A 20,585-nucleotide genomic window follows, 5' to 3' on the forward strand; every position below is an offset into this window, starting at 1 on the left:
TGTGTCCACCTTACTCAAATGGCTTATGGTAAAGGTTTGGATGTAATTATAAGCAGTGAATTTATTAACTCCTCAGCAAAAGAGCAAATCCCTGGACGAGGCGGGCCCCAATTACGCCAAGCTAGCTTTAGCTGCTGCCACCAGAAACCGTTCTTCTACTGCCCCAGAACTACCCACGCTGAGGCTCAACTCAGCTGGTACACCGGTGGAGGTGTGTTATCTATGTGGGACTATGTTTTCAGCTGTGTTAAAGCGCAGGGTAAGTAATGCTTCATTTTGCATTCATGAACTCGTGGGGTGGCGTGGCCAGACCCAAGCTCTGTTGTTGCCAGCAGCAGGGTGTGGGCTCGAATCCCGGCCATGACGCTTGAGCAGGGCACTTAACCATAAATGCTTTGTAAAAAGTTGAGAAGGGGCACTTAACCATAAATGCTTTGTGAAAAGTTGAGAAGGAAGCCTTGTTTACTGGACCCAAGCTCTAGTGCTGTCAGCAGCTAAGCGTGGGTTCGAATCCTGGTCATGACACTTGTTCTCTTGAGCAAGACACTTAATCATAGATGCTTTGTTCAAAGGTGGGAATGAAGTGTTGTTCGCCTGACCCAAGCTCTGGTGTTGCCAGCAGCAGAGTGTGGGTTTGAATCCCGGTCATGACATTTGTACCCTTGCGCAAGGCACTTAACCATAGTTGCTTTGTACAAAGATGGCAAGGTATTGCATTCTGCTCTACTAGCCAGGCTTCTTAAGTGGATAATGCCCATTTGCCTTCATCCTTTATGGACTGGGAATGGGGGTAAACCTGTTTCAGCCCTAGGAGTAGGTGGCAACTCACCTACGTAAATTGAGTTGGTTGATTGCCCTCGCCCTGAAGTGCTGGCCTTGGGATGATAGGCAACCTATGATCTCTTTTTAAACACACAATTATGAGTGTCCCAACTAGTGTTTTTGTACATGCTTTGTACTTCCATGTAGTGAAAGAAAAAATATATTTGGTAAACAGTTCACATTGTATTAACATTGTTCAACGCAATACAATTATTTGTGTCTCTTTAATCAGCGTTACTGCCGGTCATGTGGAAACCAGTTCTGCCAACGTTGCTGCTCAAGGAAGCTGCCTCGGTCTACATTTGGGGCGACATGTAAGTCAAATTCAAATCCAAAATAATAATGGTGATAATTATAGGAGGCTTATGGGATGCTTGGTGGCAGCAGACTTACCAGATAAAGTGCACATGCTCAGAACTATGTAAACAATGGTAATTCTGGTAAGTCTGCTGCCACCTAGCGTTCCAAAGTCTCCCATTACAAATTCTTTTATAGCGCATTTCACAATAACCGTATCTACATGCTTTACATTAGTGCCCTGATCATTGGGCTAATTACATTCCATTAATTTTTCTCAGCTCCCTGGGGAGTATACAACCTGGGCAACTGTAGTGCCTTAAGTCTTTTGCACACACGATATCAACCTCTACCCTCGCAGGTACCCATTTTATAACCCTGGGTGAAGAGAATCAATTATAGTAAACTATCTTACTCAAGGACACAAGTTACACAATCGGGATTCGAACCCAACCTCTGATGACTTAGCACCCGGAACGAAATTGATGCTCTTAACAGCTCAGCCACAACACCCTACCAATGCGCTTGACCACGATAAAACACACCACAACACACCACGACACACCACGACACACCACGACACACCCAAACCTACCATATCTATATTTTTCACACACAGCTCCAGCAGCCCAGACGGAGAAGGAACTTGTGTGTAATGCGTGCTTCTGTAATATGACATCAGATGAGGTCACATCGTTAAGTAGCGGTCCTACTATTGAAGAATGCTGATGAGAAGGCTGAGTAATGTACACTAAATCAAGATCTTTTATCCCGTATTCAAACATTTTATGGATTCTTAGGTACCGCATACACGCAGGCCACTGAGGTAATGGCCTCCGTTGCCCCTGGTCTTAGCCTTGGTGCCCTTCACAACCGATGCCTTTCTTGTGGAGAAAATGCTGTCGTTGTTTTATACAATTTTGTCAATTAAAATAAAACGCTAATTTTTCTAGTAATATATATAATGATGTAAACTTTACTGTTTTGAATTCCTGTAATTAAAATGTTCCAACATATTGTTAAACCCTAACTCCCCAAATTCAACAAAATCCACAGCCAGGTTCTGCATAGTTTGATTGACACAAGCAATACCTTGCCATTGTGTTTTTGTCATGCTAGGCAGGCTTGAAATGAAAATAGTCAGGTACTTCTTTGGTGTGATGAGAATCTGTATCTAAGTTGGGAACTTATCTACCCATAGACCGGTGCGTGTTAGGTGCTGTGTACTAAGTTGCTACATCCTTTAGTCTTGTGAACAAATAATCCACATGCATAAACATTGTAACTTGGGTAGGATTTTAACCCACAACCTTTGCCTTTCTAGAGCAGATCGTCCACAGGCAATTAACTTGGGTTGGATTCGAACCCACCTTCGCAATTCTAAATCAGACGTCACCATTAGGCCACCGAGCTTCCCAGGTCAAAATTCCAGTTGAACCTAGTTAAACTTTGTTTAACTGGAACTAGTTGAAAACCAGTTGATAAACTAGTTAAACACAGTTAAAATCAGTTGGTTTAATATGGAAAATGGACAGAAACCTACTGATTTATAATTTCAACCTAGTTGAACACAGTTAAACCTAGTCCAAACCAGTTGGTTCATATGGAAAATGGACGAGTTTGGTCACTATCCAGTTGAACCAGTTGACCCCAGTTAACTAGGTTCAACTGGAATTTTGACCTGGGTTGCCCAAAAGCCAGAGGCAGTTCAACACTCATACTTTAGCAGCAGGTACTGCACGATGTTAATAGATGTTAAATTTGCACCAGAGTTAGCAAATATTACATGTATAGGGTTTTACCCTTGCGCCAATGTGTTAGGCACTGTATACAAAGTACTTTCCTCGAGGCCTGTGAAAAAAGAACACACCTTGTCATAGATGGTTGCAGTGTTATCAGATAATTTTTGGTGCTAGCCAAACTTCTGTTGGATTTTGATGGATTTGAGACGGCCCTTTGTGTGATTACCTTAGGAGATAGGGTTAATACTTATTGCTTCTTGAAGCATATTTTTGGTGCTTATTAAGTGCCAGCAGTATATTATTGGTAACTATGAGGACCTATGGATTGCTTTGTCTAGTCCCATTGTTGTGTGTATAGTGTGTCTCGTATATAAGCGCAACCTGGACCCAATTTCATAAAGCAAGTAAGTGTAAAAACTTGCTAAGCACAAGTATATTGCTTAGGAGAAATATGTTACCAACCAAGGTACCATATAGTTTAAATATGGTAACTTGCTTAGCAAGATATTAGCAGAATTATAATTCATAGAGCTGCTTAACGGCCAATTTTGTGCTTACTGTACGATTTCCATGTCATACCGTATGTGACGGCTATGAAAATGAGTGATATAACAATGCAGCCACATGATGAACGCTAAAGCTGGCCCCCTAGTTGACTTCAGCACTGCAGCAATTTTTCTACTAAACATGTAAATAGCACCAATACTCGCTTACTGTTGAGCAACGCTATGAAATTGGTTCCTGGGGTTTGAAAATGCTTTCAAGTTTGGAAGTTATGAAACTTTGATGTTAAATGTTGCACTTTGTTCTTGTCACATATATTTTTATGTCAGTGTCTATATTTCAAACATTTGTGAAACTTATAACACTGGTATTGCATATACAGGTATATTTACATGTACATGTACTTGTGTTTACGTGGAGGTAGACATTTCCACCTCCATTGTTATTAACAACTCAGACAGATTCTGGTGGCTGTTGAGTTCCGATTGATCACAATTTCCACTTATCAGGTTTTATGAAAGGGTTCAAGGGCACCATTTGTGATGGAATGGCTAAACAGATATTATTGTTTGCATTGGTGACAAAGAACCAATGTGTATTCAGCACTGTATACTCAGTACTTTCCAGAGTTTTGTGAAAACCAATGTAATGGTTGTTTTGAATGGTATGTACATTCCTGTAGATACACACGCTAATCATTCCTTGAACTTTTGCATGCACAATTTGTGTTCAAGGCTTGCCACCCATGCACCCAATCCAATCTTTTAAAAACTTACATTGTAAATGTACTCTTGGTCCTGATTTGGTTGCCATTGCAATTATTAAACAAACCAGAATATAAATTGCTCAGGTCAATAGGACCCCAAGCCCGGGTTAATTCTGACCCAGGTTTTCTTTAGAGCGTAACCAAACAGAATGAATTAATCGATAGTTAGAAGAAACCAATCCTTGCCTGGGCAATTGCTCGACACTAACACTTAGTTCTTTGACACTTAAAGGCTGAAGTAAAGAACACTAAAAGTTTATCAATGAAGTGAAAGTGTTAATGAATTTCAGCTGCTGCGTCAAAAAACATACTCTGCCTTAACAACTTACACTGCCCCATGCATCTCAAGGCCTATGTATGCCTTATTTTAGATGCTTTAATCTAAAGTAAATAATTGAAAGACCAAATAAACTGCCTGTAGTCTTTGATGATAGGAAGAAGTAACTTTCCCAGTTGCATATCTTAATTTAAGTATGTAGTGAAACAAATTGTATGTACATTTTCAACTAAATAAGTTAAGGTGCTAAGCAAGTCACACTTTTTTAACAGTGATATTCAACTTTGACCTCTGTGTCATGCCTTATTTTAGAAAGCAAATAGAATTTCTAAGCAAAACTACAACAAAAATAAGTCTGCTTTACCCCAAAAAGGTTGCCAGCAGAAACATGATGTCACATGAAGTGTACTGTTTGTGACCAAGTCTCTGCTTTAAAATAAATTTTACCATAAATATGTTCTGATTTAAAGTTGCATAGACAACCTGTTCTGCAGAAAATTCTGCTTAGCCGGAATGAGCAGAGAAGCAGAACAAAAATACATTACATGGTATCAGTCCTGGTAAACTGTTTCTATTAAGTACAATTTTTATCTGCTAAGCAGTTTTGTGTGCTTAATGGCTTTTCTAAACGGAAATGTTGCAGCCGTCATATGATATACAGGAATGGGATGCCCTTCAATGTCCTATGCCAAAGTTGGACAAAACTGTACATAAACAACATATAAAACAAGATGATTTTGAGTTAAAGAGAATTGTGTGTTATAAGATCAACAAAAGAAAAATCTATTGTATTTATACATAAATTGTATGTTTATATATGGCCAGTATGGATTGTAAATTTTGATTTTGAAGTACTTAATATTATTAGATTTAATATATCGAAACATGTCATGTGCAGCCAGTTGTTTAACTGCAACGAATTAAATATTGTGAAACAATTTAAACATAACATCTCTGTGCATTTTTTTTATTAAAATTGTGTGAACCTAGTATATACAGGGTGATACCATTATATTAGCTATAGAAACTAAGCTTACACGAACGGCAAGTATTTAACTTGTTTTAAATATTGACCAAACACCATCCTATTTAAAGGCGCTGGACACCGTTGGTAATTGTCAAACACCCAGTCTTCTCACTTGCTGTATCTCAACATATGCATTAAATAATAGAAATTTGAACTCAATTGGTCATTTTATTTCTTAAAAACTACGTTACTTCAGAGGGAGCCGTTTCTCACAATGTGGCTGTACTACCAACAGCTCCTCATTGCTCGTTATCAATGTTATTTATTTTAATTTCTTAAATATTTATTTTGATAAGCAGCAGAAAAATATTAGTAATACAAAATAACGAATAATAAAATATAAATATAAAATAGACTTCTGTTTGTTTTTTTTTTGTTTTTTTTTACAATGGAATGTAATTTCGTGGGGAGTACAGTTCACATGAAACTGTTTTGGCGCAAATGCACCCGAATAACTCTTCTTAAATGGCAAAACCAAGTTCTACTGGGCCTAATTTCATGGAGTTGCTTTAGCAGAAATTAACGCTTACCACAAGTTCTGTTAAGTGCATTTTAGCAGGAAACCAGTCACCAATTGCGTATGAGAAATTGTACTTCGATTGGCAACCTTATTCTGGTAATCAACAGTTTGTTGTGCTTAGCTAGTTTTTGTGCTCAAGGCACCCATAACATTGGGCCCTGCTGAAATTTGGAAAATACTGCCAGACTTTGGTAGCAAAAGTTGAGTGGGGCACCAGCAGCCACAGCAACGCAAACTTAAAGTTACTTTGGCTGGTAACCATTTTCTGCTAAGCAACACTATTTCATGATTAGCAAGTTTTTGTGCTTACATGCTTTATGAAATTGAGTCCATGGCACAATTTCAAAAAGCTGCAGCATGCATGCGTCAGAATTCGGCCGACGGTAAGCATAGCCTTCATGAAGCTGCTTAATCATAAAAAGAGATAAGCACAACAAATTATGCTTACCAGCCAAACTACCATGTCACATGTACACTTTGTGATTGCTATCTTGCTCATTTCTGCTAAATAGTCAATTGCTTAGCAATACATTCTGTTTAAGCTCTCGAGTGATATGGTGGCTTGCCAACCACATTAACTTGTTCAATAAGTCAATGACGTTTACGGCCCAGCTGTTTTTGGTTTTGGTTGGCCGTCAACCTTGTTCAATAAAGTCAATGATGTTTTGGGACCAGTTTGTTCGGTTCTTCACACGTTGTCGATTGATCCATGAACTCTGCCCACGTTTCCTTCATGAAGTCAGTCCTCTTGAAGCCATGCAGGTTGAAAGCCTTCCGTAGGAAACAGGCATCCCTTCGGCTTCCAGTGGTGATGAAATACTTGGACGAGGCTGCGTTCAGGTTGATCTTGGTTTTTGATCGGAACGCCAGGATACCCGCGTAAGCATCGTCAATGGGGATGAGTTTGGTGCTACGAGTCATGTCGTACATTCCCTTCACTGCTGCAGAAGACATGATGTAACCACCTCCGGAGAAGTACGGTAGGAAGTACTTAAACGGGTACTGCGACCTGAGTACCTGGTATTTGGACTTCTCTCTTACAACAGGACTTAGACCCATCATATGACCGAGGAAGAGGTTCTGTGATTGGGTGCGGGGAAGGGATTGAAGATGGCTCGTGATTCGCTCAAAGTTGACCAGCATGTCGTCGTCTCCCTTGTAGATGAAAGACGCTTGCTTGCAATTGGTGGAGACCCACCTCAACCCAAGGATGACTTTGAGAGTGAGGTTGTGAAACGATTCCAGGAAATCGGCTTGGATGATGTCGCTGTTTTGGCGCGCTTCCTCGTCTATAGCATCCTGCATACCAGTGGTCATACCACGTGATTTCCCAAGGATGAAAAGAGTCTTAGAGTTCGTATTGGTCATGTAGTCTGGTGCCGCCCACGTTTTTCGGATCGCTGCTCTCAGTTCAAAGTGCTCGGGCATGGAGCTCACGAGAGCGAGAAGGTAGGGTGCCTGTTTTGTCTTTGGATTCTTCCAGCATGTTTTCTTCGGGTGGTGGATCAGCTTGAGTACCTTACTGAAGTACGCATTGTTGTCCATCTTACCCGTCCAATGCTCAATATCCGTAACGTTAGGTATAGGATTAGAGCAGACCACCTCTAAACTGTGGTTCCTCCACACTGATCTCATGAGCTCCTCAGTACCGAAACCACCCAGCGTAATGGTGCCTTTAAGATCGCAGTAATCCGCATCGCCACCAAGCTTCAAAAAGGAATCCTTGTACTTAGGCCACACTTTCAGATTAAGTGCGATCATCCCAAGATACACGTCTCCGATGTTAAATCCCATCGTCTCCACAGCCATTGACATACTCTTTAAGTACGCATCTTGAATAAACTGCGTAGAGACAACAAATCCAGCCCCACCGACGCAGTATTTCGGGTACGCCTCTGGTTTGTAAGTTTTCAAATCCACGTAATCTTTATATTTGGCATCTCGCTGCGGCTTACCATCCTTCCGAACTCGGCCTAAATAAAGACTTGTCGGATTGTTCAACGCTTTCAAATATTTAATCATGTTCTCTTGATCTACAAAGAGATTTTCGGGACCAATGAAGACATATTTCACGAGAGGGCAGTGTGTTAACACATATTTAAACGTAGCTAGAATTCTCAACGTTGAGGGGGTTGAGAGTTTCTTAGGCTCGATCACACTAGTTCCAATGACATCGCCCTTATTGTCACATTCTTCGATGACCTTTTTTTCCAAAGAGTCTTCAATTGCCTTCGACGTGGGATGTCCAACCATGAACAGAGTCTGTACGTTTTTCCCGTCCACGGAGCGCTCTGAACCCCACGTCTCGCGTATCGCCTCTCGCTGATTCGCATTCAATGGTTCAGAATTGACCACTGTTAATAAATATAAGCCTTCCCCGCCATTTTGACACATTTTTGCACCAGAAGGCGTCCAAAACTTTAATTTTTCATGCAACCACTTTCCCTTTAACTTCTTCAGTTTCGTCTCAAACTCTAAAACTTTCCTCGCAGACAGGGACAGCTTTTCTGTTTTAACTTCGTCTTTTTTAACTTCGTCTTTTTTAACTTCGTCTTTTTTAACTTCGTCTTTTTTAACGTTCAAATCTGCATCTTTCCCGTGAGAGTCTCCGTGACCTTTATCCATGAGGTCGTTGAGCGCGTGTTCGCCATCTTTACCCGCGTCATTGACAGAATCCGGCTCTTGTTCTTTGACATTTCGGTGTAGTACTTCAGACCTACTGATTGGTGGGTCGTAAGGTATCTGTACGTTACCGGCGACAAGTCGTTCGTCCAGATAGACTAAAGAAAGTAATACTCTGCATGCCCCAATAAGCAAAATGACAGTCAGAACTGCGCCCGGTGCATTAGCGGGCGCCATGTTGGTCCTCCCAGGTAAACTTCAATATTGAGTCATTTATATAGTATGGTGAGGAGCGACTTCTGTTCGTGTCTTGGCCTCACGGTGTTTGTGTATGCATCACCAAACACTGGAGACAGCAGTCTAGAGTTCCTAATCCTAATGCAAGGAGTCGCGATACTATATCCTAAGGGAGAAATAAGACAATTAAAATAATTTATTTAGAGGTAAAAACAAATCGTTTTTGGGGTAGAGAAAAAAAAGATGCCCTCAGTATGCATTATTTTAAGTCTCGAGGACCAAGGCACCAACATTGGTACGGCAGAGCTGTTTCACGGCTGTGCCTCTCTTCTTTTCTTGGATTCGGACGTTTGCAGTCACTACCTAAAGGGCCGTGTCACTGCTTGTCACACCACACGAGACAGCTTTCTTTATAGAACAATCGTTACCAGGATATTCAACACAAGTACATATTTAAAAGAACTCGCAACCGATATATAAATACTGTTTATATTTACCAACTGGTGCGAGGATTGCCTGATTTCAATGAAAATATTATAAAAGCCTGTTTTGATGACTATTGCATACGTTTTGTTTGGTTCTGTGCAAAACTTGTCAGTGATATGTATTTTTTTCAGTATAGTGAAGGTTGCCTACTTTTGTCAAGGTTGGCAAAATTGGTGGCTGTCACGAGATATAGAAATGTAGTAAAAACCAATACTGACATTTTTCAAAACCACGACCCGAAACTTACATTTGTAGACAATCAAAGGCATATTTCATGACATAATTGCATTTTTTATATGTAGGCTTAAATACAAACAAAAGAGTTAAATAATTACTCGATCATTCCATGCCCCCAAATTTGTTCTGTTAATGGCAAAGATATGGGAAAATACGGCACGGCCAACCGGGAAACGGTGAAGTTGGCCTTTCCTAACATGTGAATATGAGGACCTAAGTTAATGTTGTTGTTGTTGTTGTTGTTGTTGTTTTTCAACATTTGGTAGTGAATAATATTACAACACGTTCAGTCTTATGGTCGGCAGAAAGGCCTGGGGGCGGGGGCGGATCCAACTCATAGTATGGATATAGATGCATTGTAGACTAGCCAAGTTGTCATTCAAGAATTTCTCAAACCCATGGAACCAAAGGAACTGGGGCTCTATTGGTGCCGAAAAAGGCACCCCAAGTTGGGATATCCTACCATATACTGAAGATCATGATGGCACTACACACTATATAGTCCAATACAATACAACCACCACCACATGGAAATAAATAAACCATTGAACAAACAACCTTTACATACCTCTGTTGTTAGCTTTTCGAAGGAGGGACTGTTTTACACCAACTCAGTCGACAATTTACCGTTCTCAACTAACTAGATCTGTAATACTCTTGCGGGTTTGAGTCTACCTCCATGGTTCTTAACTGGAGTTTCAGCCACGTTGGATATCTTTAATCACCATTTGGACGTATAGAAATAGAATGAATGGGCACAGTTGAGCGAACCCACAATCATAATAACAATGTTTGTATAGGTAACAACACGGCACACCTTGCATTCACAGTGCGGTAATCCATTGTCCCCCCTCATACATATTCATAAACTTCATACATATTCATGAGAAAGCTAAGGTCACCTTTTCATTGCTCCATGGTTTGATTAATTTGATTTTTGAATATAGAACCTATGATCACAGAACAAGGCTATGATTAAGACCTTTGACCGGATTGGCCTGGGTGGGAGTGGTGATGTGGGGGGGGGGGGGGGGGGTGCAAGGTTGGAGTGTGGGGAAGGAGGGGGGGGGGGGGTCTGTAAAAAGTAGATCAAGGACAATTCAATATGGATATACACGTTGTTATTGTGATTCTTGCCAAATCTAGTATAGCCCACTACTTTTTAATGATGCTATTTGCAAACAAAGATGGTCTTCACAAAAAAACCAAGTTCATATATACAACGGAGCTATAAATTATGATTTGCATAAAAATATAGGCGACAAACTTTAACGATAATTAGCCATGTTATATTTCTGTTGGCGGCTACAAAAATAAGACATATAGTGCCAGAGAAAAAAAATGAAAAACCTTCGCTGTACATACAAATTTGTTACAGCCACAAATTAATCACAACGAACTCTTTGGCTGTGACTTAAATATCATGGCTTTAGTATTTCTTATAAAAATCACTTCACAATCTTACAACAGGATTAAGACAAGGTCTTGATTAAGATTTACTCACTTCGTTGTGGCTCCTCACTAGTCCTTGTTGTTCCCAAGTCCAGTACATACGCTATTTCTACCTCCATGGCTGTATGGTGACCGGGCCTTATCACACATTATAGACCTCTACTCTGGAATAAACTACCCGATTATGTCTTGAACGGTGCTTCTGGAAACGTTCAAAACAGAACGGAAGACACTACTCTTTAGTAAAGCACGTTGTGTGTATTTTTCAGCAATGTTTTTTTTTTTTTTGCATCTTTGTAAATCTTTATTTGATTTTGATGTAGTGCCATTAATGTGCGCTTTATAAATCCATTATTATTATAGTCAGGAAATGTTAGGCCTATTTGACACCGCTTTGAGATGTTGGTTAAAAGGCTTATATCCGTTCGCTTAATAAACTACGCCAACATTTGCACTCTTAACGGTGTCTTCTTAACTCTCTCCCGCCAAACGTCACGGTGGACATTCATTTGCCTTAGAAGAGTCATGAATTAATGAACATAATAATAACGGCACACACCATGACCCTATTTCGTAAAGCTGTTTATAAGCAGAAAATATTGCTTAACTGTTTTGTTTTTGCTTAATGAAAATTAACAGAATACCAGTTACAAATTGTACACGCGGCATAGTAGTTTGGCTGGTAACTTTATTCTGGTAAGCATTATTTTGTTGGGCGATGGTTCATCATCTTGCCGTTCCCCCCCCCCCCCGGCCTTGTCGCTCATCAAGCCTTCGCTCTGCATCCGACACTACTCTACTCCTGGAACCTAACTCTGTCAAACTTCCGAGTCTGCTTCACGTCGCACCCTATCTCATTTTGTGTATCAAAACTTATGTGTACCCAATCTATGAGCTGCGTTCTTGATGTTGTGGCGCTAAAGAAATGCCTATGTATGTTTGTATGTATCTATTTTGTGCTATTTTGTGCTATTTTGTGCTATTTTTTATGCATAATGTTGGGATACACCGGGTGAGAAGATTGGTCTTTGACAGTTACCAATAGTGTCCAGTGCCTTTAACCGATCGTTGGAACAGCTATCCAAAGGCCAGAGCTACTTTACATGGGACGCCACCAATCGTCTCATAGCGACGCCATATAAGGTATGGCATGCATGAAGGGAGGAGCGTTCCCGTGGCAACCTCTGTCCTTGCTGTTGCTGTTGCTCCACTCGTCTAGGTTTTTTTTAATACTATATTATAAGTAGCACATTTTCTTATTTGGTTATGTAGGTTATTTATATTTTGTGAAAATGTCAATTTATTTATTTGTATATCATGCAAGTATGTAGGGACCTGGGCCCAATTTCATAAAGCTGTTAAGCAGAAAAAAAATTGCTTGACAAGTCGATTTGCTAAGCAAAAATTGAGTGAGGCATTAGTCAAAACAATGTTAACTTAATTTAATTTGGGTTATTAACTTTGTTTCTGTTAAGCAACACTTTTCTGTGCTTAGCAAGATTTTGTGCTGACAGGCTTTATGAAATTTGGCACTGTTTACTTGCATAGCAATATCAGATTGGGGTTTGATCGAGGGTGGGGCAAGGGGAGTTGGTTCGGGTTAGAGGGTACAAGAAATAGCATGATTTCGCCTTAAGCAAGATGGGTGTGGTTACTATGAAGGTTGCACTTTCCAAATTAGGCTTTTTAAGTGTGAGAAACCGTCTTGTGACCAACATTTGGTTGATGGGTTTTAAACGCAAGGCCTTTATGACATTGTTTTAATGGTGGTAAGCAGGGGGAGGGGAAAAGATTAAAACATAAAACAAGCCAACAAAAAGTCACAAACACCGAACTACCTTTTACAAAGCTGTTATTATTCATTTGTTTCAGAAATACCTGATCACTTAAGGGGAGGGAGGGGGGGGGGGGACAAGCCACATCCTCTGGGAAAATAATGGTGTACAATTTTACAAATCTGCTTTTAAAGACAGTGTACACTATTACATTGGTAATTGTCAAAGAGCAGTCTTCTCACTTGGTGTATCTCAACATATGCATAAAATAACAAACCTGTGAAAATTTGAGCTCGATCGGTCGTCGGAGTCGCGAGATAATTATGAAAGAAAAACACCCTTGTCACACGAAGTTGTGTGCTATCAGATGCTTGATTTCGAGACCTCAAGTTCTAAACTTGAGGTCTCGAAATCAAATTCGTGGAAAATTACTTCTTTCTCCAAAACGTGGTCACTTCAGGGGGAGCTGTTTCTCACAATGTTTTATACCATCAACCTCTCCCCATTACTCGTTTCCAAGTAAGGTTTTATGTCAACAATTATTTTGAGTAATTACCAATAGTGTCCACTGCCTTTAACAGATCGTTGGCACTTCCTCCTATTCAAATAATAAAAACTAAAGTAAACTAAGCCCATTATGCTCTTATGAAAACATAATAGAAATAAAAATAGTCGGACACCACTTTTGGCGTGGGATATCATGACACACTTTTGCGATTGCGCACACAGGGAACACGACAGCAATGAGATAAATCTGATACAAGCGTTTTGCTTTATAAGGCTATTCTACTTGCAGAGCCTCCGGGCAAACCTTGCCGTGCCTCAGCTTTCAAGGCTGGCAGGGGTTTGAGATGGTGACCCTCTCTGGATTTGGGCATCTCAACTGAATTCCTTTCATCTGTTTGGTTGTACTTGGTGGTAGGAGAGCTGCTTAGCAGAAAATATTTACATGCTAAGCAAAAATGGACAGGGTACATCTGCAAACGGTATATAACATAATGTTTTGGGTGACAACCTTTTCGGTAAGCAGGAACTATGCTGTGCTCAGGTACGTTTTGTTTAAGCAGCCTATGAACTTGGGCTTTGCAGCGTGCTAAGCAGTAATTTCAGCTAAACAGCTTCTCGAAACTTAGCATTATTTCTTAATTGTGGAAGTCTAGTTCCCGAAAAGAAAAAATACAATTTAGTTACGAAGTTTGTTATTTGATATAAGATAATAATGCTCAGCTGTAATGACATAACCTATGGCACGCATTTCAGATGAACCAACTAGGTATGTGTCGAATGCTGTTTTCAATGAATATGCAAATAGTTTTTGTGAAACTCCGCCCTCTTTTACCTTATAAGGCAACTAATCGGGTTTCAAACTTCCGACCCGTGCTGTGATCGCCGTTGCCAATGAATGTGTTCAAATATGGCTGGCTGGTATTAATAGTTTTGGCGTCATCTTGCGTCGAATTCAGCCTATGGATGGTTTCGGTTACCTCGAAAGAGGGATTCTTCCCCAAGGTCATGTCCGAATTGGCTACGGCTACAGCTTCATCATGCATTGAAGTACTGAACGTCTGGAGCAACAGACGTAGCCGCAGCCGAAGCCACACATGCAGATACGCAGATTCGTGTTCATATGATTATCTATTTATCAACTCAAAAATATTTCTCTTGTGATATACTTTTTCACGAAACAAACACGTTAATTTCGTGGAGAAGTTTTGACACAACATTGTTAGAGTTATAATCCCGTTTATTTAAAACGAAAATCTGTATCGATAATTAAGTATGTATTTATAATTTGTTTTACAAATGTACAGCATTTTAGGTTAGTTCCGCAAGAAAACGATTGCTCCGAAATAATGACCTGATTCAAGTTACTTACAATTGAGCCTCGGTCATGAATGGAAGCAAGATTTAAACATGAACCTTGAGGTTGCTATAGTAATACTAATAAATAGAGCTATCTTAATCGAAGCCACAAGAGAAGAAGAAAAAACCCACAAGAAGAGTAAACTGGTTTGTCGTGCACAAGGTATGATGAGGTGACGATAATATGCAAATAATAATCAAGGCTGGGTATTCTTTCAAAGACCAGTATTCTCACTTTGTGTATCCCATCATGCATTTATAACGTAACAAACCTGCGGAAATGTGGACTCCATTTGCCATCGAGACATATTAAAATTCAACAGCATTTGAAGATATTTATGAGTCAAACGGTCAAGAGTTGAATGTTTTATTTTTTTAAATTCAAGATATTTAATAGTAAAGGTATTATAAAGAATATTGTGTGATTTCAGATGCCAAAAAAAGGCTTCAGGCCCGACGCCCCTCTCAGATTCATATTTTGGAGTGAAAAAATAACCTCTTCTTCTACACTACATTACTTCAAAGGGGATGGATTATAACAATGGTTTTTAGGCCTAATATCAACAGCTCTACAGTTCTCTTACCTTGTAATGTTTTATGGACATAATTGTTGTGAGTAGTTACTAAAAGCATACCCCCTGCCTGTAAGGGCTAATGCTTATTAGTGATTGAAACTAGATATACTTTTCCTGACATAGTTGTGATATTATTACTGTTATTAATAAGCCTAAAGCAGTAATATTATTGTACACCTCATGATAGAGCATGAACAAACTTAGAGGATCTAAGTTTAGCCAAAATATGATCTTAAAAAGAAGACAATTTTCGAAACTAAAGTGATAAGAGAAATTTAATTACTGGTGTTGTAATGGCATCCATAATAGATTGAATTGAGTTGCATGTTTATTCTGTGAATCTTTGCATTGGGATACTATAAGTGATCCTTTTCATAAAATAATAACACAATGGGCGTGTGAAACAAACTCAAAGATGGAACATCGAAATAAGAAACAAACAACTTAAATCATAACGAGTTCACTTAAAGGTACTGGACACCTTAAGTAGTGGTCAACGACCAGTATCCCAACATTTGCGTAAAATAACAAATTTATGAAAAATAGGACTCCATAGGTCATCGAAGTTGCAAGAGCATGATGAAAGAAAAAAACATCATTGTTGCACAAATTTGTGAACTTTCAGATGCATAATAAAAGACTTAAGGCGTTAAGCCTGAATATGAATTGAGTGACTTAAGTGGCCAGTACCTTTAACAACAGTATAAGATGACATCTTGCGATCTTATCGTAATTATTATGACTGTAAGGTCAAAACGTCAATTTAGGTCCATCGGCTAAATGTCTTACGAGGTAGGAGTTTCCCCGAGCGGGTAAGGTATACAACATGAGCCGGTGACTGAACGACATTCCACGGCCCACCACTACCAGGCCGGCACGCTGCTCATTATCATCAGCCTCCGTCGTGCGATGAGTCCGCAGTGCCTTATTTGGCAGGGGTGGCCCTAGCCACTAGACACGCTACCTAACATAGTGAAGTTCGCTCTCCATCACACCAGTCTCGGTCGGACTTCTCAGGAGGAAAATACAAAAATGGGCGTCAGAGTGCGACTCAATTTGCATATTCATAACCTTCTATCCTAACAACCAATCGGAATGACTATACGCAAATTAGTGAATATTATTCTACTGAACACGGTCGGCTTTCTTACCTTATAAAGTTATCCAGGGTGCTTTCTATAAAATAATATTGGAAGTTCTTGATAGTATAAATAGAGGAGAGGATGAGATGTTGGAATCACTCCTACCACGGATACCCAGTAAAGAGCTGTCTGCTTCACTTGGTAAGTCTGACAAATATTGTTTCATCTTTTTATTCTGAAAGCACTTAGGTTTTGAGTTAAGACCAATCTTTCGTAGATTTAGTGTAAATGGCTGCTGAGTTTCCAGCTGGTCTGGGAAAACAGCAAGTGCATAGACTACATGTACTCTGTAGTACTATTTTAACCATCCGGTATTTCAATGGCGAATCTGACGGTAATCATTGATGCGTTTATAGCTGAATATAGTGCGGTGGAAACTTGTACACATTTATTTGTCTTTTCAAGTGTATGTCTTACAAGAATTCGAATTCAATCAAATTGATTTTATGGTCGTACTTAAAAGAAGCCAGCTTTCAACTCACGATCTAAGATCAACACATAGAAATCGTTCTCATAATATGATGGTTCAATTTTTAACTGTGTGACTTGTTGTCTATTAATTCTACTGACTGATCAAGAATTGTTCAATTTTGGTTTTTAATGCTGGCTAAAAGAAATACCAATTGCTAACTTATGTATTGGGTACTTTAGATAAGCAGTGAATACGTATGCTTAGTGTATAAAGACAGACTTGTTGAACGATTATGTATGCCTGCATGTACATCATAATTCATAGCAGTTATGCCTTCTAGTTGTTTTGAAATGGAATCATTGCCAATGAGTTCAATTCATGGCCTGGCATGCTCATCTTAATCAAAAGTTCAGATGCATCTCTATATTCACAACGATACATGCGACAGAGTTTGAAGATTCCTATTTTCACAACGGTACATGTGACAGATTGGATGCTCACAACGCTACATGTGGCAGCGTTAAGACGCATTCCTATTTTCACATCACTACATGATGCGACCGAGTTTGATGCATCTCTACTTTCCCACAATACATGCGGTAGAGTCATACTTGTATATTTGTGTTAGCATGCAATCAGCGTAAATGATGAAGTCAAGGTTTTTAGGTTTAGAAATCCTCAATGCGTACAAAGCTCATCGCGAACGAGTCTGAGCTCGGCTCGGCTAATTGAAAGTGTCAAGGGTGTTGAACTGAATGAGAAACACACCATGGACGATAGCATGCACTCATTAGTAACTATGAATTATTGAATCCTGGTAGATTAATCTTCCATCAGTACGAACATTCTAAGATCACCCAAAATAGTCGGTGACAAGGAAGTTAAAGATAGCAATGGTAAACGGTGAACTGTGTACATACTGGTCCATAGATACACACAATTTGACAAGGAAGTTAAAGCTAGCAATGGTAAACGGTGAACTGTGTACATACTGGTCCATAGATACACACAATTTGACAAGGAAGTTAAAGCTAGCAATGGTAAACGGTCAACTGTGTACATACTGGTCCATAGATACACACAATTTGACAAGGAAGTTAAAGCTAGCAATGGTAAACGGTCAACTGTGTACATACTGGTCCATAGATACACACAATTTGACAAGGAAGTTAAAGCTAGCAATGGTAAACGGTGAACTGTGTACATACTGGTCCATAGATACACACAATTTGACAAGGAAGTTAAAGCTAGCAATGGTAAACGGTGAACTGTGTACATACTGGTCCATAGATACACACAATTTGACAAGGAAGTTAAAGCTAGCAATGGTAAACGGTGAACTGTGTACATACTGGTCCATAGATACACACAATTTGACAAGGAAGTTAAAGCTAGCAATGGTAAACGGTCAACTGTGTACATACTGGTCCATAGATACACACAATTTGACAAGGAAGTTAAAGCTAGCAATGGTAAACGGTCAACTGTGTACATACTGGTCCATAGATACACACAATTTGACAAGGAAGTTAAAGCTAGCAATGGTAAACGGTGAACTGTGTACATACTGGTCCATAGATACACACAATTTGACAACTAAAAAAAAACACGTCAGAAAACGTGAATGTTTTTGGTTATTTTCTTTTTAAAAACATGATGATGAATTTCTAATCGACGAAGAACAATAGTGAAATAAAAAGAAAATTTGACTGCTAGCTTTGAAAAGAACTGTCAAACGTTATTTTGATACATGTTTCTTACGCAATAAATTCAACCTGCTTTGAAATTAACAGTTGGATCAGAATAGCAATGATAACTTTCCTTGAATAATATAATCATGAGGTCGAAATGTCAATATATCAAACTTATCTTGAAAAGTAAGTGCAGTAATTCCAATGGCATATTTTGCGTTCCTGTCGTGACCTGAAGGAATGCTTGATTGACGTCTGGAAAAATGAACAAATGGGTTTGAAATTTACCCGCAACTGAACATTTTGGATCATTCTTTGACACACTACGGTTGGGAAATCGACGGCTTTCGGTATTTTTCCTACCGGTTTATAAACCTCACCTCATGGTTAAGTTTTCATTTTTTGCTTCAAGTTTTCATTTTCAGTTACAAACAAATGCATTTTACAATGAGACAAAAGAACGTCATTCCTACTCAGTTGCTTCTGCAGTATTTTAAGACGCCATTTTGAGACGGAGAAAGGGTGCATCAATCACTGTTTGCATAAACAGCCCATGTTGTAATGAGAATTCCGAACGACGCGTCTTATTAGGAAATCCAGACGCTGAAACCTTCAACCAATCACGAGAACCGTTATGTCGTTAAGGCCAACGGACCAATTAGAGAGCTCGATCTTCTGGTATTTTGACCGCATTCGTCTCCACTCCAAACAAGGTCATGGCGACTATACATGCGCTGAGTGTGGAATGCAACCGACTATGTGGAAGTGTGTGTGACACATTACACTTCTTATTTGTAATGGTTTAGACATGCAAATGTGATAAAGGCCAAACATGTTTGGGGAAATAGTGGATCTGGTATAAGTGGGATTTATATTCGGTGGTGCTCATTCAATCTCAGGGGTCGCGACTTGGTGCTGTTACGTTTGTTCATTTTCGGCCAATCAGTATAAATACAAAGTTTTTGGATTACGATTACAGTTGGCACAATTTCGCGGTATTTATTTTGTTCGTTTGAGAATTGGATTTAAACCATTTCCATCAATTTTAGGGAGAATGACAAAGAGTGTGTACATTTTAGAGAAACTTTCAAACTTTCGTGGCGAAAACTTTCTCAACCGAAGCATTTTCCCTTTAGCTCTATGAAAGTCACAGTGATGCTCATCCCCATGCAGCTTAAACGGACATGAATTTCTCAACAAACTTCTCAATTTGATGTATTTTGTTTTCTGTCACTCCTTTTGCAGGATTTGTTTGACGTGAACGGAACCAGACTAATTATTCACCATGTGTGACGAGGATGTTGCCGCTTTGGTCGTAGACAATGGCTCCGGTATGTGCAAGGCCGGTTTCGCCGGAGACGATGCCCCAAGAGCTGTCTTCCCATCCATTGTAGGAAGACCACGTCATCAGGTACGTAAAATTCACTAATACTGTTCCCATCCAGTACAGGGCCCGGCACGTTGGAATATGGTATTAATGTTTAGAGAGCCACTCTCATGCGTTTTCATACAGTATGGGCCTATACATTTCTGAAGGTTCTATAACGAAAGTCAAACAAGTATAAAGATATGAACTCACCATCCTGTATGCATTCCTCTCTGTGATTTCCCTGGCAACAACAGTGGGAGAAACTGTGAATATGATGTGACAAAGTTTACCATTTTTGGTCAGTGTATTTTATGGTCCATACTGCTTGTGACTCTTTGCACAACAAAGTGCGCGTGATCGAACCAACAATTCTTATTCACCACTAAACTGTTCTTGGTTGAGTGTGAACCAGCCGTTTAAGGAAACACAGCACCATTCACCTGTATTAATGCCCTAAATAGAGCGTCCCACAATGTGTACACACTCTAAGACAATCTCATGCAGAAGATCCTCAGAAATCCTCTAAAGAATTCCTGAGATTCCCAGAACACAAAGGGTTGGGAGGGGGGGGGGCGTAGACTCACATCGAGCGCTACATTTCAGCACTGGATTGTAAAGTCTTAATCCAGATGGCCGGATTATATTCAATTAAATTCAATTTTGTATTAGTCATGTTAAAAAGTACATGAAATTAATTTTCCTGGTGTGAGAGGTGTATATAAAAATACCTATAACCACAAATGGCTCTACAGAACACAAAATAAGAACA

The 20,585-nt window shown here is 39.6% G+C and overlaps 3 protein-coding genes across 5 annotated transcripts in view; 2 read left to right on the plus strand and 1 right to left on the minus strand.

The window, feature by feature from the left end:
• The window catches only part of LOC117294562 (protrudin-like), an 11,817-nt gene extending 9,220 nt beyond the window's left edge, over positions 1 to 2,597 (plus strand). For all 3 annotated transcript variants that reach the window (XM_033777020.1, XM_033777019.1, XM_033777018.1), the window contains exons 7-9: positions 77 to 259; positions 1,055 to 1,136; positions 1,739 to 2,597. In XM_033777020.1, coding sequence (XP_033632911.1) covers positions 77 to 259; positions 1,055 to 1,136; positions 1,739 to 1,848 — 375 coding nt within the window. In that variant the 3' untranslated portion in view covers positions 1,849 to 2,597. The remainder of the gene's footprint in view (positions 1 to 76; positions 260 to 1,054; positions 1,137 to 1,738) is intronic.
• A 3,214-nt stretch (positions 2,598 to 5,811) lies between these two features.
• LOC117295000 lies at positions 5,812 to 10,298 on the minus strand. Its single transcript, XM_033777564.1, has 2 exons — positions 10,106 to 10,298; positions 5,812 to 8,980 (listed from the first exon to the last, which is right to left on the minus strand). The coding sequence occupies exon 2, from the start codon at positions 8,812 to 8,814 to the stop codon at positions 6,610 to 6,612; it is 2,205 nt and encodes a 734-aa protein (XP_033633455.1). The 5' UTR covers positions 8,815 to 8,980; positions 10,106 to 10,298; the 3' UTR covers positions 5,812 to 6,609.
• A 6,108-nt stretch (positions 10,299 to 16,406) lies between these two features.
• The window catches only part of LOC117294836 (actin, muscle), an 8,636-nt gene continuing 4,457 nt past the window's right edge, over positions 16,407 to 20,585 (plus strand). The window contains exons 1-2 of the mRNA XM_033777373.1: positions 16,407 to 16,485; positions 19,693 to 19,858. Coding sequence (XP_033633264.1) covers positions 19,733 to 19,858 — 126 coding nt within the window. The 5' untranslated portion in view covers positions 16,407 to 16,485; positions 19,693 to 19,732. The remainder of the gene's footprint in view (positions 16,486 to 19,692; positions 19,859 to 20,585) is intronic.

Source organism: Asterias rubens, chromosome 9, assembly GCF_902459465.1.
Source record: "Asterias rubens chromosome 9, eAstRub1.3, whole genome shotgun sequence".
In the NCBI taxonomy this organism is placed as follows: Eukaryota; Metazoa; Echinodermata; class Asteroidea; order Forcipulatida; family Asteriidae; genus Asterias; species Asterias rubens.